Source organism: Colias croceus, chromosome 13, assembly GCF_905220415.1.
Source record: "Colias croceus chromosome 13, ilColCroc2.1".
Lineage (NCBI taxonomy): Eukaryota > Metazoa > Arthropoda > Insecta > Lepidoptera > Pieridae > Colias > Colias croceus.
In genome coordinates, this window is record NC_059549.1 from 2,854,131 (window position 1) to 2,870,907 (window position 16,777).

Genomic DNA, 16,777 nt, shown 5'->3' on the forward strand with positions numbered 1-16,777 from the left:
TAAGAGACGTTAAATAATGGACGCATGAAATGAATACTTTGTATCCTAAAAGGTTAGCTTACGCTTATTTAATCAGGAAACCACCATTGGTTTATCAATTATGGAAATTGCGACTTGAACAAATTGTATTTACCAATGCAGAGCCTCACAATGCAGAGAATCACAACAAAGGGAGGCGAGTCGGATCAAATATCATCTCGCAGATGATTTGTGGCGGTGGTTTCCAGGATTGTCACCAAGCCTTGTGTCAATGGTATATTTGTTATCGTAATTCCATGGCACTAGCCGACCAATTTTCACATAAAATCACCTGAAGAGATTTTTTAATCGCAAAGCGATTGAATGTAACAAATTACGATTGGTTATGTATAGTTGACCTCTCATAGGCCTACTTTAGTTGCCCGATCTTGTAGGCAATTTATTCGACTCGTTTATCAACCCGTTTGGCCTCATTATGGCACCCATGAGTTTTTCTTCAGGGCTCAAACAATAAATCGCTGAGGGATTAGGATAATCATTTGCTTAGACAAGTTTCTTGTCATCCCACCAGGATTATTATATTATATAATAAACTTATATGCAACTATTAACGTAAAACGTTTAAGGACTCAACGAGTGCTGTGAATTCTGACTATTGAGTTACTTAGGATAGAGGATAATTAATAACGGAAGGTCAATCCTTCCAAACAAAAGCCTCGTATTATTAGATATTACTTGGAACCCCTACCCTTCACGAGAAAGCTCTGCCAGATGACTTCACATTTCTTTGATTTGAAGGGGGGGGGGGGGGGGCAATAAATGCAATGCAATACAGACTATACGGCTTTTGAAACATTATAAATATACCAGATAAGCGAACTAAACCTTTCTGGTTTAGTTCTTGCTATATCGATATCCGTGCCTGCTTCTCGTGGTTGCGGTTGAATTAAGTTTATCAATGGTCATAAATGCAATTCTATACAGATGATATACTGCATTTTAAACATGACAAAGTCTAGTAAGCCAACTAAACTTTGCTAGTTTAGTTCTTACTATATCACTGTCCGTGGCTGCCTCTCGTGGTGGTTACAGATGACTAAAGTAACGTCCTGTCTTCGCATCCACAACCAACTGTCCTTTCATAATCTTAAAACAGATTCATTCGACATAGATCCCCACGAGTTCAGTTCTTCATTTTTGCACTCGAAAAACTGTGGACAACCCACGAGCAGTGCCTCCATTGGTAGCAGTTACAATCAAGGGGTAACTAAGGTAAGCTAGCCATATTAGGGATGTTGGAACAACCGACCATATTCAGGGCAACTTTCTTTGTCCAGTTTAACGTTTAGGCAGTCGTAGCATTCCTACGGAACAAAAATGGGATCAGATCTGCACCCTTAATGCAGTTAATCGAAAGGAGATACCTTCAGACGACGATAGTATTCAGAACGCACCATATTCCTGAACATAATAATGCATATTAATCTGTTGCCATTGTCCTGCAGCAGAATTCCTTAGCGATAATTTGTTCTCGTTAGAGCGAGCGAGGGTTGTAACGATAATATGAGAAATCCTAGTCAGTTCGAGGCCTGAACGACGTGTAAGAGTACTGCTATTTCAGTAGTAGTAGCACCGAGAAGGGCGAAGGTATTCTGGAAAGCAGAACTGAAGGCCCGGTCAGCAGCACCATTCACCTAATAGACAGTGTTTAGTGCTGCACCACTAGAATCTGACTCTGAAGGTATACAGAAATGTATACATTTTCCAAATATCAAATGTTATAGTCGGAAGAAAAATCCTATTTGCCTCCGTCTACCCAAAAGACATACGGAGTAGCTAGTAGAAGTTGGTTGAATTAGAATTTTACATAATTAAATTGTTACTTACTGGATAAATTTGGCTCATTTCCTATCTGACGTTCATATAGCTGTTGATGGCCTAGATGTTATGCACAAACACTTTCATTATAAATAAGTCACGTTATGTAGTCCCGAGACTTTTGGTATATAAGTTCTGATGTAAACCATAACTATACCTTAAAATTAATTTGATTAAAACTTAACGTACTTAGCTGTAGTAATTGCAGGTTTGGGACACAGATAAGCTCTTATCATTTTAGTCTCTAACTTCTTGAGTTCATTATATGTTTCCAGTACAGAGTTTAAAACCTATCAGTTTTAAATAAATAATTCATGCATTGCACTGAAAGTACCAGCCATGTTTATATTATGATCGGTGGCGTTGGCTCTAAACATTAATAGACACCGCACGCTTTGGTTGGATGTTACATATTATCTGTATTATAATTTAAACCGCTTACCTGGTTTATTTTATTACCTTATCCAAGGGATGACCTTTTTTATTTGACCCTTAAAGTAAAGACCAAGGTCTCTACTTGTCCGCTAGTAGCAGGTTGGGTTAGAACTGTGTGAGTTGAGACAGCTGGTAAATCTATGTTATGAGGATTCAATGGTGCTTCTACAGAAGTCTAATTGAATAAATAAAGGTTTGAGTTTGAGGTATTCTTGCCTCGTCGGTGATGAGCTGTTGCTTAATTTTGTAAGTAACATCTAAATGCGTAATTAAAAGTCGTTACTTGCTCTTTCGCAGATTTACGCTAAAGATAGTGGAAATTGTAGTAACTTTAACTTTTCAAGCCCAAAAGGTTAACTAAGGTACGCTTGAACCAATCTCATAAGTTCTAATACTTTTAATCATTATGATTTACTTTTTGGTTCTTATTTGATTAACTTTTTATTGTTAATATAAAAATTTAAAAATTTGTGTGATTAATTGGTATACTATCTGCACACCTTACTCTTTCAAATAAAGAAATAAGTAATTACTTATGTACCTATTCAAATTCACATTGGCGTCCATATATTGTACACCAGGTGGGTAACAAACAGGTCTCAATAAGTAAGCTTCAAATTACGGTCAAGTGTTTAATAGCTGTGTTTTACCTGAAATAAAACACATATTAAATACTTACCTATATTTGAAGCTTACACTTAACGTCCACCTGTTGAGTATTTCGACTCAATGAAGAAGATCTAGCGCCTGCACATTATCGTGCGCCGGCCGCGCCACCTGGTGAGAGGTGTGCCGTGTGCGAGAGAGATAGCATATATACAACGAGAAAGAGAGGGAAAATAGGCGGAAAAAGCTAGGTACCTTCTCAATAAGTAAGCTTCAAATATAGGTAAGTATTTAATATGTGTTTTATTTCAGGTAAAACACAGCTATTAAATTGTAAGGAACTGTTTTGTGGTTTGTACTGTAATTATGTTTTTCAAAAAGCTATTGGTTGTGAAGAGAAGAGTAGCGGTTGATAAAATGAATAAAACCATTGTCTTTAATTTTAAGTATAAAATTATGCTACTAATATACACCGCTTCAAATTTCTTATATTTAGCTTATGATTAATAACATAAAATTAGATCCTGCTAAGTTCCACCTTTAAAAACAATCTCACAATTTCGAATAACAAACGATGTTATTCAAAGATTATCACATGAAAATGACTAATGACTTTGGATTTCTTCTGCATGTTAATTGTATGAAGCGCTCCTAACTAATTTACACTATGTTTATTTAACTATTGACAATTTTAGATCTGCTCTTCGTCTATGCAAATTTCAACCTTATACCTTGGTGATAAAGGTTAGGCAGTATTGAGAAACGGCACTAAGATATTTGTCGAAATAGATCAAGCCGGGTTACTTTGTCACTTCAGCTACGCTTCTGACAGATGAATTAATTTTTCATCTTGATGAGTATTGAGTAAACAAAGGGAATAGGGAAGGAAGGTTTATTTACGCCATGTGTTTTCTAGTGTGCCATATGATAAGTCAATTTCGTTTTTGTTTTGTACATTGATTGATAACACTTCTTATTGATTATACCTTCGAGCTACTGTTCGGCCTAATCTCGATTTATTATATATTTAAAAGAAAAACTTGATACGAACTATCGACTATAATTTCAATCTAAAAGAAATTAGTACCTTCAAAACTAGAAACTTTTAAAATTACTGCCTTTATTAGCAAAAAAATGAAAGCATTGCGAATACCACGTTCAGAAATTTTCCAGAAACCAAAGAATGTACGGCAAGTTTATAGTAAACGTTGTATATCACGGTGTAGCGACAAAATGGAAATGCTACGGAAACTCATTTGAATGCCATGCTAAGACATGCAGTGACTTGAGAGGAATGTCATGGTACGGTGGATGTTTATCGTGAGGATGTTCGTGTCTTTCCACCGTTTGTAGCGTATGATATGTTGGTAGGAAGTTTGTTTGTGGCAAAATTGGCATCGATGCAGTTTTTGGTGTTGTAGAAAATGTGGTAGCACCTTTAGAAGGTTCGAGATTTGATGAGCATAGACAGTAGATTAACATTTGCAGTTTTTACAGTAGTTAATCAAACTTAAACGTTTGATGCTAAAGGACATCAAATAAATAGCCAAGTAAAAAAAGAGCGTGTGTGCCGATCACTTGTGTCAGAAATGAAACTTCTTTGGCAAGATCGAAGACAAGTACCAAAATCGTCGCCGTACTCCATGACATGACGGTATTGCTATGACGAAACCTTGCAATTTTACTCTCAACGCGCCTAAAGAAGTTTCTCTTTAATTAAAATAAGGATACAAAAAAGTCCAAGAACATTTAAATTATAAACTTCATTATAATCCAGGATATTTCTTCTCATGTATTAAACATCTAGCTTAGAACTGGAATGCAAGCAGTTTTATGGGTGAAAGGTTGATTAAAACTAACAAAGAGGACGATAGAGCGATAGTAAAACTAGGCGTTTCTTGCCTTTAATCTAATAGAGTGTGATTATTTATTATTCAATCATTTGTAAGTGATTCTAGATTTTTAATATCCTACTAATATTATAAATGCGAAAGTTTGTGAGGATGGAATTTTGCTACTCTTTCACGCAAATACTACTGAACCGATTATAATGAAATTTGATATGTAGGTAGCTGAAGACCCAGAATAAGACATAGGTTAGTTTTTCTATGAAAATGCAGGCGAAGCCGCGGGCGGAAATCTGGTTCAGATAGATCAAGCAATTTACCTTTGAAATAACTCGCTTATTAAAGAAAAAATAGTAACATGTACAAGTAGGTACATACTGATTTTTTAAGAGAAAGGAATCTTACTGATATTATATTATTAATACCGTAATTTTGATAAAATATTAAAAAAAAGTATTGTTTAGCAGTTTTCTAAACCTACTGTACAATATAATATCTGTAATCTGATATAAATAAAAAAATATAGGTACTCACTGAAAAAATAAGGTGTTAAAAATACGACGAAACACGTCCTATAAAAATCATCAGCTAGAACGTGTTAATGGTAATGTCGAAATTCGAATACGTAGTTCTTTTGATGCTGAATTATTTATATCTCAAAGCAGAAACAATAATATCGGAGATCCGGATGAAGTATCTATTTTTATTGTTTTAGATAATGATATGTGATAAGCATTATACCCGTGGTTCAGATGTGATGTAGACAAGGATCGTAATGTGTTTGATGGTAATTTGAAATTCACAGAGAGAATGTCTATTTTCTTCATTTTGGAATGTTTTATTGTAAGTGTGTAGATTTGAATAATGAAAAATAATTGCTATACGTTAAATAGATATCGGTTATTAGACTTTTTCCTATTTTACTGGAATTAATAATTTTTTGGAAAAAGATCTGGTCGAGGTGGATTAGGTAGAGTTCGGATTTTCTATTTACAAATGCATAATATTGCTAAAGTAATTTTTTGACGTTAATATCCTAAACTATCTCGCTTAATAAATATAATGTTTTATCATTGTATTAAATAATATTATTATAACTTCAAAATATTTAACGAAACTTCCTACTTAACCTCCTGGGGCCTGCGGTCATATATATATTACATAAACAATAAAAAAATATTTCAACGCCATCTTTTGCGTATATGCGCGAATAATACCTCAAATCGATGTAGTGGTATGTCATCCACTATACTAAACGGTTTTTGGTTTTATAAGTGACAGTTATTTGAAGTATTCTCATTTCGAAGTTGACGGTGGCATGTGCGACGGCAAACACGTGGTCAGTAATCTTACATTTCTAGTGGAACCATTCGTATATTGCAGTATATCTTTGTATATCTAATGATAATAGATATTATTTCTGCAACTGCAATAGTTATTTTGTAAGATAAATCTAAAACTTGTGAAAAATATTAATGTTTTCTTTTATGTCATACTGGTAAGACATTTGGTCTCAATTCTTGCCAAATTGGTATTGGTTACTAGAGCCCCATGTATTACCTATATGACATTCTTTAGTTTATGTTACAGATTTTATTATAATTTCCAAGGATTATAAGATATTGAGATCTACCAACACAGGATGAGTCAAATATTGACCTATATGATGGACCTATGGAGTTTCTTGCCGGTTCTTCTCCATAGATACTGCTTTCCGAATCGGTGGTAAATGTGAATACTGTTGTGACGATTCATAATTATTTTTAGAAGAAGTCTAATTGAATAAATAAATGTTTGAGATGAAGATAATACCCCAAATGATACCGATGAAGCCGCCCAATTACCAGAACATGATTCTTCTTCCATTCGTCCAATGAGTATGAGTCATTTCAGAACAGTATCGTCACTATGTATGTCATCTTCAGTTGTTGGCAGACCATCTCGGGGACGCACATAACGTGGACCAAGCTTATGGGGAGGCTGACCGAGAGGATGGATTAGAAATAAGACCTAGGGGTGGACGTGACAATATAAATACACCACCACGCCGGTGCAAAATACATGAACTGGTCGTTTCTCACCCTTAAAAACCTATCTTTGAACTAAGGTACAAAAAATAGACACAGAACAATGGATAGAATAATAACTATTTAGATTCAAGTTTAAAAACATAATATAATAACTAAAAAAACATGTAGTTTTTCTTCATTTTCATAAACTTATTACACTTGGAACTGGGACCCCCTGTAATATATACATGACATAAAGAAAATCCAAGTTTTCCACGAAAGATTTTTTTTACCATTTTTTTTAATATCTATAATTGCATTAGAACAGATACAGCTAATTTTTATTTCAAAAGAAAGAGAAAAAAATCCTGGGTCTCAGGAGGTTAAAATAAAACTACATAAAGTTTACACATAATGTAAGCAACATTTAAAACTGACCTAGCGCCTATCTTTAAAATGCACAAAGTACTGTAAGTTGTAAGGTTATGGGGAAAATTTAAAAGTGTTCAACGACTCCACTTTTCACACCAAACTGTATAATAAAAGTTAGCAAGTAATTTTCATCTCCATATAAGAGCACACGTTAACTTCACAAGCATGTGGTGCCCTAGAAACTATTTTGTGAGGCTTTTATCTCATTTTCGCGCGAAGTGAAAAGTTTTGCAAAGTTTCTCATACAACAGGTGCCTGCGATGTCAAGATATTAGTCCCTTTTTTAAAGAGCATTACCCGAAAAGCATTTCCATATTCAAAGGGCTATATTTCTTCTCTTGCAAAGTGCTTATGTAACATCATAATGTGGAAATACTCTCACAAACTTTTCTTCATATGACAGTTTAAAATAATGCCCATACTCCACGCAAAACTCCTCAAAAATTGTAAAACAACATTACGCGCGCAACTTCGTACAATTATTTACGTCTAAATTAATGAATTTCACCGCCGAACAGAATTTTATATGCGAAATAACACTTTTGATTGTGAGTATTATAAGTAAACTTTTCGCTATACATTATTCATTAATTACTTTGCAAATATAATGAGTTCGCGTGGATGAAATCTGAAGTTACTGGGTTGCGAAACTTTTTAACTCGTCGAAACTTTTATCTCATTTTGTTTATTATAAGCGCTCGATACAACCGCTCGAGAATAATTCAGCGGCGTATGCACCCTCAGTAATGCCTATGGGATGAAGTTTCTTCAGACGTAGAGCGGAAAGCCGCGGGGCGTCAGGCGTCGCAGGGCGGAGCTACGGAGCGCCGTTCAGTCGGTGGGCAGCCGTCACACGCGTTAGTCGCCCATCGCCACCGCGCTACACGCTGTTATGCCACGCGATCCGCGATGTTATTTTCAACGTGTGAATATTTATGACGCGATCAACCATTACGCCTCATCATAAATGGCACTGCAGAATTCGATGCCTCGCATGTCGCAAACAATCATAAAATGCCAATAATACAAACTATTGTGAAAAAACTTGATCTGCGAAGTTTTAATCATTTGATAGTGTATGTGCTGTTGTATTACTATGTCGTCGAAAGGAGTTCAGCGTCCGAAATGCCACACGAGTGCGCCTACCGCAGCTCCGAAACGGAAACGTCGGAAAATGCGGTGCTATTTTGCAAGATTCGAACGATAAGTAGTTTGGATCACATGCTACAAAACATCAGCAGAACGTATCTTGACGATGTGATATCGTTACACGTTCAGTGTAGTGAAATACTATTCTTCGAAAGTACGCTCTCAACTCACTCGGATAAGGCATCTGGAAAGAATTCTAACCTAGGAAAGCTAAGGAATCTTAGAGTAGACAAATGTAAAATACGTCAGATCCCCGCGAGAGCCTTTGACAATTTCAAAGACCTTAAACGACTACACGTGACAACGCACAACAGTGAATGGTCCGCGATGACTATGGAGTTACATGAACAAGCATTTATGGGTTTAAGTGAGTTGATTGAACTAGATTTAAGTGACAATAATATATGGAGCACAAAAACGGATACTTTTTGCTCTCTGTACAGTTTAAAAACTCTGAACTTTACTAAAAATCACTTGCAGAATATAAAGACATTAGGCTTTTCAGACTCTTTGCGTGAACAAAATTTAAGTGTGAAAAGTTGTAATTTAGTTTTAGAAACCCTTGATATGTCATTCAACGATTTGATTGTAATACCGGATTATAGTTTATCAAAGTTGAGGTCTTTATCAAAGTTATATTTGCAAAACAACGCTATATCCTCTTTAGAAAATGAAGCATTTAAGGGTTTAATAAGTTTGGAGGTTCTCAATTTATCCAACAATTTTTTGAGCAGCGTTTCGATAGATATTTTCACGGATACGAAACTGTTAAAAGAAATTAATTTTAGCAACAACACCCTTAATGTTTTGCAACCCGGATTGTTTTCGGGTATGGAACAACTTCAAATACTGGATTTATCGCGTAACGATTTAACTAGTCAGTGGATAAATAAAGGTATATTCGTAGGCTTACTGCGTATGGTTATTTTGAATGTTTCTTATAATAAATTGAATAAGATAGATCGTTATACGTTTCAAGATTTGTATAGTTTGCAAAAGTTAAATTTGGAACATAATGAAATTATAACAATTGACGAACATGCTTTTGAAGAGTTGAGAAATTTACATTCTCTAACACTATCGCACAATAAACTTTTTCACATACATACTCACTTATTCACTGATTTGCATGTGTTGCATGAGTTGTTTTTAGATAACAATAAAATTAAGCACATAGACGAGAATGCCTTTGATAACATAACAACAATAGAGGATTTGAGTTTGAACGATAACATGTTATCATCAATTCCTGTTTCGATTCGTAAATTACGTTCTTTGAGGTCCCTAGACATCGGTAATAATAATATAACACATCTGAGTCGAGAGAATTTTCACGGCTTGAATGAACTTTTCGGTTTACGACTCGTTGACAATAAAGTGACGAGTCTTAATGAAAATACTTTCGAGCATTTGCCACAACTACAGGTGTTAAATTTAGCTTCGAACAAAATTAAATACGTAGCTCAAGGGTGCTTTCGCAAAAATGTTAATTTGAAGTTACTACGCATGGATGGAAACGATATAACAGAGATTGATGGTATTTTTAACACATTGAACAGTCTAGTATGGTTAAACATTTCTGCTAATCAAATATCGTCTTTTGATTTTTCAAATTTTCCAAGTACATTAGAGTGGTTAGACTTGCATATGAACTCTATAAATAATTTCTTCAACAACGACATGTTTTCGAACACAAATATAAAACTATTAGATTTAAGTTACAACAACTTGACTCAAATCACGGTTACCTCAATACCGAAAACCGTGGAAAAGCTTTATTTGAATGATAATAACATAAACCACATTCAAGTTGGTTCTTTTTCGAAACTACGAAGGCTGTCAACTGTAACGCTAAACAATAATAAACTTGTACAATTTGACATAAATGCTTTCAGGTTAGATCAAATAGATGATGATAGCGACTTGCCCGAGTTCTTTATAAGTGGAAACCCATTTGTTTGTGACTGTTCAATGGAATGGATTCAACGCATCAATTATTTGAGTCACAGTCGACAATACCCACGTGTGTTGGATCTTGATAAAGCCTTTTGTTCGTTGGTACATTCGCGCGCAAAAGAAAAAAAGGTGATAATAGATATGTCGCCCTCGGACTTTCTCTGTCCATATGAAAGTCATTGTTTCGCTCTGTGTCATTGTTGTGACTTTGTGGCTTGCGATTGTGAAATGATTTGTCCCAATAACTGTAAATGCTATCATGATATCACGTGGAATGCAAATGTCGTCGATTGTTCCAACGCGGGCTATACCCAAGTACCAGATAGAATACCTATGGATGCGACAGAAATATATTTAGATGGGAATCATATACAAAATTTAGGCAACCACGTATTTATTGGTAAAAAGAAATTGCAGGTTTTATATCTAAATAACACAGAACTAAAGGAAGTTAACAATCAAACTTTTAAAGGTATTGATTCCTTGACTGTTTTACATTTGGAAAATAATAAGTTAGTAGAACTTAAAGGCGACGAATTTGTACATTTGAATAATTTAAATGAGTTATATTTAGATCATAATGCGATAGAACACGTAGCTAGTAATACCTTTTCTTCGTTAAATTCGCTCTCCGTACTTAAAATAGATGATAATAAACTTATCAACTTTTTTCCTTGGAAATTGTTAGCGTCCTCATCTAAAGCTATTGCTCACGTTTCAATCGAAGGAAATCGATATTCTTGCGATTGCAAAAGTATTGCTGAATTGGATTCGTGGCTACGTAAGGATCCCGGTGATCCTGAAAAAATGTTGTGCAGTGATAGTCAAGGAAATCCTACGAAAATCACTATTGCTTCCGTGCTAAGCCACTGCAAGGAATATATGGGATCTGTAAACGACCCAACTATTTTAAAAGATGAAATTGTTTCAAAATCGGTCTTTCTTCCCGATAGTTATTTTGCGATTGCCTGCGGTATAATTATAATAATTGTATTAATTTGTTTAATAGGTGCCATCTTCTATGCTTTTAGATACGACGTAAGTGATTGGCTCTACACCAAGTATGGTGTTCCATTATTTAAAGAACAAACGTGCCCTAATGTCGAGCATATTTTAGAAGGTAACTCGAATCACATGTACGAATATTATGTGATATGTAATACCAAAGATACTAGTTTTGTACAACATAATATTATGGCAGAAATAGAGTTTAGAAAAATGGCAGCAAGAAGGCTTTCAATGAACGAGGCTACACTGAATATTTTAACATTAGATAGCTTTTCAAAGTGCTCAAAGTTATCCAAACGTCTCCTCATTGTCTTAACAACGAATTTCATTTGTAACGATTTGTGCGATATTCATTTTAAAAACATGTTTTATAGTTATTTAAAGTCGTTAAACAGAAGCGAAATAAATAAAATTATTTTCATAAAAATAGTGGATAATAATCAAATAAACGATGAACTCGGTTTCGTGTTAGACAAGTTTAAAAATATATCGTGGAACGATCCTCGTTTTTGGGACAAGTTCGTGGCTTTACTGAATTCGACGGACACTATTATAACGGTAAAAGGATCAGAGAAGAGCGTATTTAAGAAGTCATTACGCAAGACCCCAACATTGAGGTATACAACAATGCCTGTCTCAAACGATAGTTGCTCAAAGCAGAATTTTACGAATTCTTTACAATTCTCTAAGAGAAACGAGGACGAGTCTTCACATAATGAAAGCTCGCCTTCATCTGACAACATGTACGGGGAAGGGAACAATTCGAACAATAGTTACATGTCGATCGACAACAGGACGTGTCCTCGGTTTAATTATGACCTCAGGAAATCCCCTAGCAGTGGTCATGTCTACTCTAGGGTGGAGGATATTTCTCCGACCATACCCCGCTCTATTACCAGCAATGCTTCTGCTAAAGGGCGTACTTACTATGTCTGATCGATATTGCTTCTTTTCAAGTATTTTATTACTCATTCTACTATTGTTATGCACTTATTATATTTGTCCTCCATACACACTAATCACACAAAATGTATATAATCCGCTTCTACCATAAATATTTGTCAATTTTATCATACGTAATGCATGTTGGATGCAGAGAAATTTTGAAGTAAGTGAAGAAACAATATACTGTACAAAATCCAAGTGGAAATGTTAAGTCTGATAAGAAACACTATTCAAATATGTATTATTATTATTGTGGATCATGTTCACATACACACTGTAAAAGAACACCAAATCGGTTAAGTCTCGTATTAGTAATTAACGATAAATATTTGTAATTGATTCATAATATGTATGACAATTATAAGCTTTTATCTATATGCTTTGTTTGATATTTGGACCTATTGATATATTATATTCTTATTTAAAATTAAAAAGATAATATATTTTATTACAAAAACAACTATGTATTACATACTTTATTTTTTTGTTAATTGAACAGTCTGTATCTTTCCGTGTATTATTATTATTTGATGTTACATTAAATGTATTATTTTATGTGCTTAATAGATATAAGTCATATTTAAATGTATATAGAGGATATGTTTACTGTTATTGTTTATATCGATGGTCGTTTGCTTAACTTTATTAATAATTTACTAAGCTAAATCGTGATACTAGATATAATAATTATAAATTTAAAAATAAATGTAATTTTTGGATTGTAATTATTAGTCTTAATGGAAATTATTGTTTTGTATAAAAGTGTACAAAGGTATCTTGAAAACATAATAAAATTATACTGACGTTTTTTATACTCATTCAGTGTTTTATTGTTCTCATGAATAGGTTGAAAAACAATTTATTATCCTTTTATAAAATGCTCTTTTGAAATTATTCTGCAGTACATGTGTTTTGTTATTGAAGTTTTTAATTACTGTTCAAAAATATATTATTATGAATGCTTAAAGTACTAAATAACAGGAAAAGTATTAAAAAATAATTCACTCAATTCACTACTCTCTCTGCAATCTAGGTCAATTCAACTGTTGGTCACAAAATAGGAAGATAAACAAACAAAATGATAAGGAAGAACTTTATTTCCGATTAAATAAATTGAAGAAAATATAATATTATAATGGATAGGTACCTACATACAAATATATTATTATCTGTGTGATCTATAAAAAAATTGAATATCAATAGCTCTATTTTACGTGATGGTAGCTATAAAAATAATGGAAAAAATAAAGGTGGTCTATAACAGCTGTTAATGTTTATAATGAAATAAAGTACATTTTTGTCTATTTTGATGTTTCAAAAATACATATTATATATATTATAGAATCTATACTAATATTATAAAGCTGAAGAGTTTGTTTGTTTGTTTGTTTGTTTGAACGCACTAATCTCGGGAACTACTGGTCCGATTTGAAAAATTCTTTCGGTATTAGATAGCCCATTTATCGAGGAAGGTTATAGGCTATATTTCATCACGCTACGGGTAACAGGAGTGGAGCCACGGGGGTGAAACCGCGCGGAGCAGCTAGTCAGTATTCAGTAATAAAGATAAAACATCCATTTATGCAAAAACAAGCCTTATTTTTTTAATAATTTGAAATAAATTGTTGAGTTTAGAATAAATTTGTTTGCTCAGTGCTCTACATTATATTACTTTGTCATTTTCTAAATTAATTTTCAATAGAAATTCATAATAAATTAAATTGCTATTGGAAAATTAATGATTATCATAACATACTATTATATAAGACAGTAAATAGATTCTAATAAAAGGTTCGATTTATTTATATCCGATATAATATGGTCCGATTTATTTAGATATAGAGACAGAAAAAAATATTGATATTTCAAAGGAGTAATATTTCAATAAAGGGCAAAAATCATACCTACAGAACACTGCTTGTCTCCCTAAAGGTTATTTAAATAATATGACAAAATTCTTATTAGAAACTAGACATAGTTGAAAACTTTTAAGTAAGAAATTTTAGAATGTTCTAAGAAGATTTACTTATTACTTATAATTATGTGTTTTCGTTTACAGGTCACAGAGTTACTAGCTAGAATCAAAATTAAATTTATTCACATTTACTTCAAAAGGACAAAATATTTTCATCACAAAATGTATAGGTATTTCACCGTAGTACAATGAAAATTAATATATCTACATACCTAACTACTTACTTATACATACTTACTTTTAACCATATGCCCAATAAAACGTAGGTACAAAAATTTAATTATAATGACTTATAAATATAGAGCATATAGAATTAAAGTTCAGTTCTAGTTTCAGCAATATTATTTGAATATCCAATTATTTAGATAATACTATTGTTCCGCGAGTAAATATTTAGATTGAGTTAATCATAGCATTATTGTCTATCAAAGTCCAATGGTTTGTTTTCAAATTATACTGTTTGTCTTATCAATACTAAGACAAAGAGTTATTGTGTATGGATAAAATGTTGTGTGCAAGACAGGGCCTTGTTGTTTTATCTATAGATATAATAAAACAGTAGATAAAGCATTTCTATACAATGAATATATTTGTAGTGAAATAAATCTATACTGATACAGGAACCACGGGTCCGATTTGAAAAATTGTTTCACTGTTAGATAGTCTATTTATCGAGGAAGGCTATAATTAGAGGTAGTATAATATATAGTATAATATATAGTTAGAGGTGTCATATTTGAATAGATCTTTAAAAATCAAATTGAGGTTTCCAATTCCTTTTTTTGCTAAAGTAAATAGTTGATGAATAATACGAATTTAAAATAAAAATGTCGTAGTGCCTCTTTGAAAATTCCCGAAGTAAACACGGCTTTAAAATATTATTTATTTGGTGATTCAAAATTGTCATAAAAAATAAAAGTAGGGCTTACATTTATTTATTTATTTATTTATTTATTTAACTCTTTAATAGTTGTACAGAACAGTTGTACAGAAGCCTTAGAACTACTTACACATAGAACAGAGTACAACTATTTTGGCGGCCTTATCACTTAATAGTGATCATTTAGCATAGTGTTAAATATTTGCGACATATTTTGTGTTTTGTGTGGCTCAATTACATGTTTCTCTTATTTGAAGTATGCTAAATAGAGTCTATGGTACCGAGAATTTTGCTATTTGTCGTAACGCCCACGGTTTCACAAATTGAACTGTTAACTTTCTAAGAAACACTTGTGTTTAATTACTGCTAGTTTCAACTTAGAGTAATTCCAATTGGCATTCATTGTTCATTAATTTCCTAGTAAATTCTAATGTGATTTCAATTTAGTGGTGTTATGTCAAAACTTTAAGGCTGTTCAGTGCTTAAAGCCCACACACACAGATGTACAGGCATAGATTCGCGTCTTAGTCTTACAACTAAAATCGGAGTTCGAGAATAACATAGAAAGCTTGCAAAAAAAAGATTGTTCAACTGTATCCTTGTTCATAATAATTATTATCACCTTAATCAATAAGTTTGATTTTCTAAATACTAGTTAATAAATATGACTTATGATGATGATTTTAAAGTAAATAATATGTTTTATAAAACGATAATATTTCTTACCTACTTTATTAATATTGAAAAAAAAGTAGGTACATAAAAGTGTTTTCAACCAGACGCAGACGGTTTCAGCATTGAAAAGATGTAAAATGTCTGTCGCCTGTTTTAGTCCTGCGTGACAGCCGAGTTACTACGTACCTATTAAATTATTGATATAATATAATTATTTTAAGTAGCAAGCAAATATAATAACAATTCACTACTTATGTGAAATATTATGATAACATTTAAGATAATGCTACCAACGCATACATTTACTTATTTTAATATTCCACGTGACGTCTATGGCCTTCACAATACACCGATTAAATCCATTATCATATCATCGATTTAATGTCGGATAAACGCCTTTGAACCCTTACCCCGCTAACGATATCCAAACAAATAATTAACAGATAGTATCATACAATATCGAATAAGCGGGTCTACATAGAGCGAGCAGCCTCGCGAAGCTATTGCTGCGCGAATCTCGGTCAGTGTGGCTCGGCCGAGAAAGAGAAGATAGCATTCTAAAAAACTAAATTATATCAATTTTAACAAAGGCCACGTTCCATCGATAAAATATTGTAATCATTGACATTGGTTGAGATAGTTGTTTAATCATCTCAATAGATGGCGTAGAGTGTCCCTGAGACACATAAAATCGAAAGAGCCGAAAAACTTGCTCAGACAGGATCAAGAGAGGCAAGACGAAAGACTCGGACTTCGAATCGTTGTCGAATTTCTTTCTATTCTTTAAAAATGTCTAAAATGTCGTGTGATTTAATTTCCCTCAGCGGAATCCTGTCCGAATAGACTTCGCGCGGCAAATGCTTCGCGAGGCTGCTCGCTCTGTGTTGACCTACCCGTCTATTTAATATACTAACCTGCATCGATTCCCCTATCGGCTGCCAATTTTAATCGGATGACGTTTGCACTGGATCGCATAATTACGTTCAGGATTGGAAAACTCTCA

The 16,777-nt window shown here is 33.3% G+C and overlaps 1 protein-coding gene across 1 annotated transcript; it reads left to right on the forward strand.

The window, feature by feature from the left end:
* Positions 1 to 8,035: 8,035 nt before the first annotated feature.
* LOC123696871 (toll-like receptor 6) lies at positions 8,036 to 13,062 on the forward strand. The gene has a single exon (XM_045643251.1). The coding sequence runs from the start codon at positions 8,201 to 8,203 to the stop codon at positions 12,233 to 12,235; it is 4,035 nt and encodes a 1,344-aa protein (XP_045499207.1). The 5' UTR covers positions 8,036 to 8,200; the 3' UTR covers positions 12,236 to 13,062.
* Positions 13,063 to 16,777: the final 3,715 nt, after the last annotated feature.

Excerpts from the sequence above, each read along its gene's own strand:
- LOC123696871 (XM_045643251.1), top strand. The coding sequence starts at position 8,201 with ATGCCAATAATACAAACTATTGTGAAAAAACTTGATCTGCGAAGTTTT.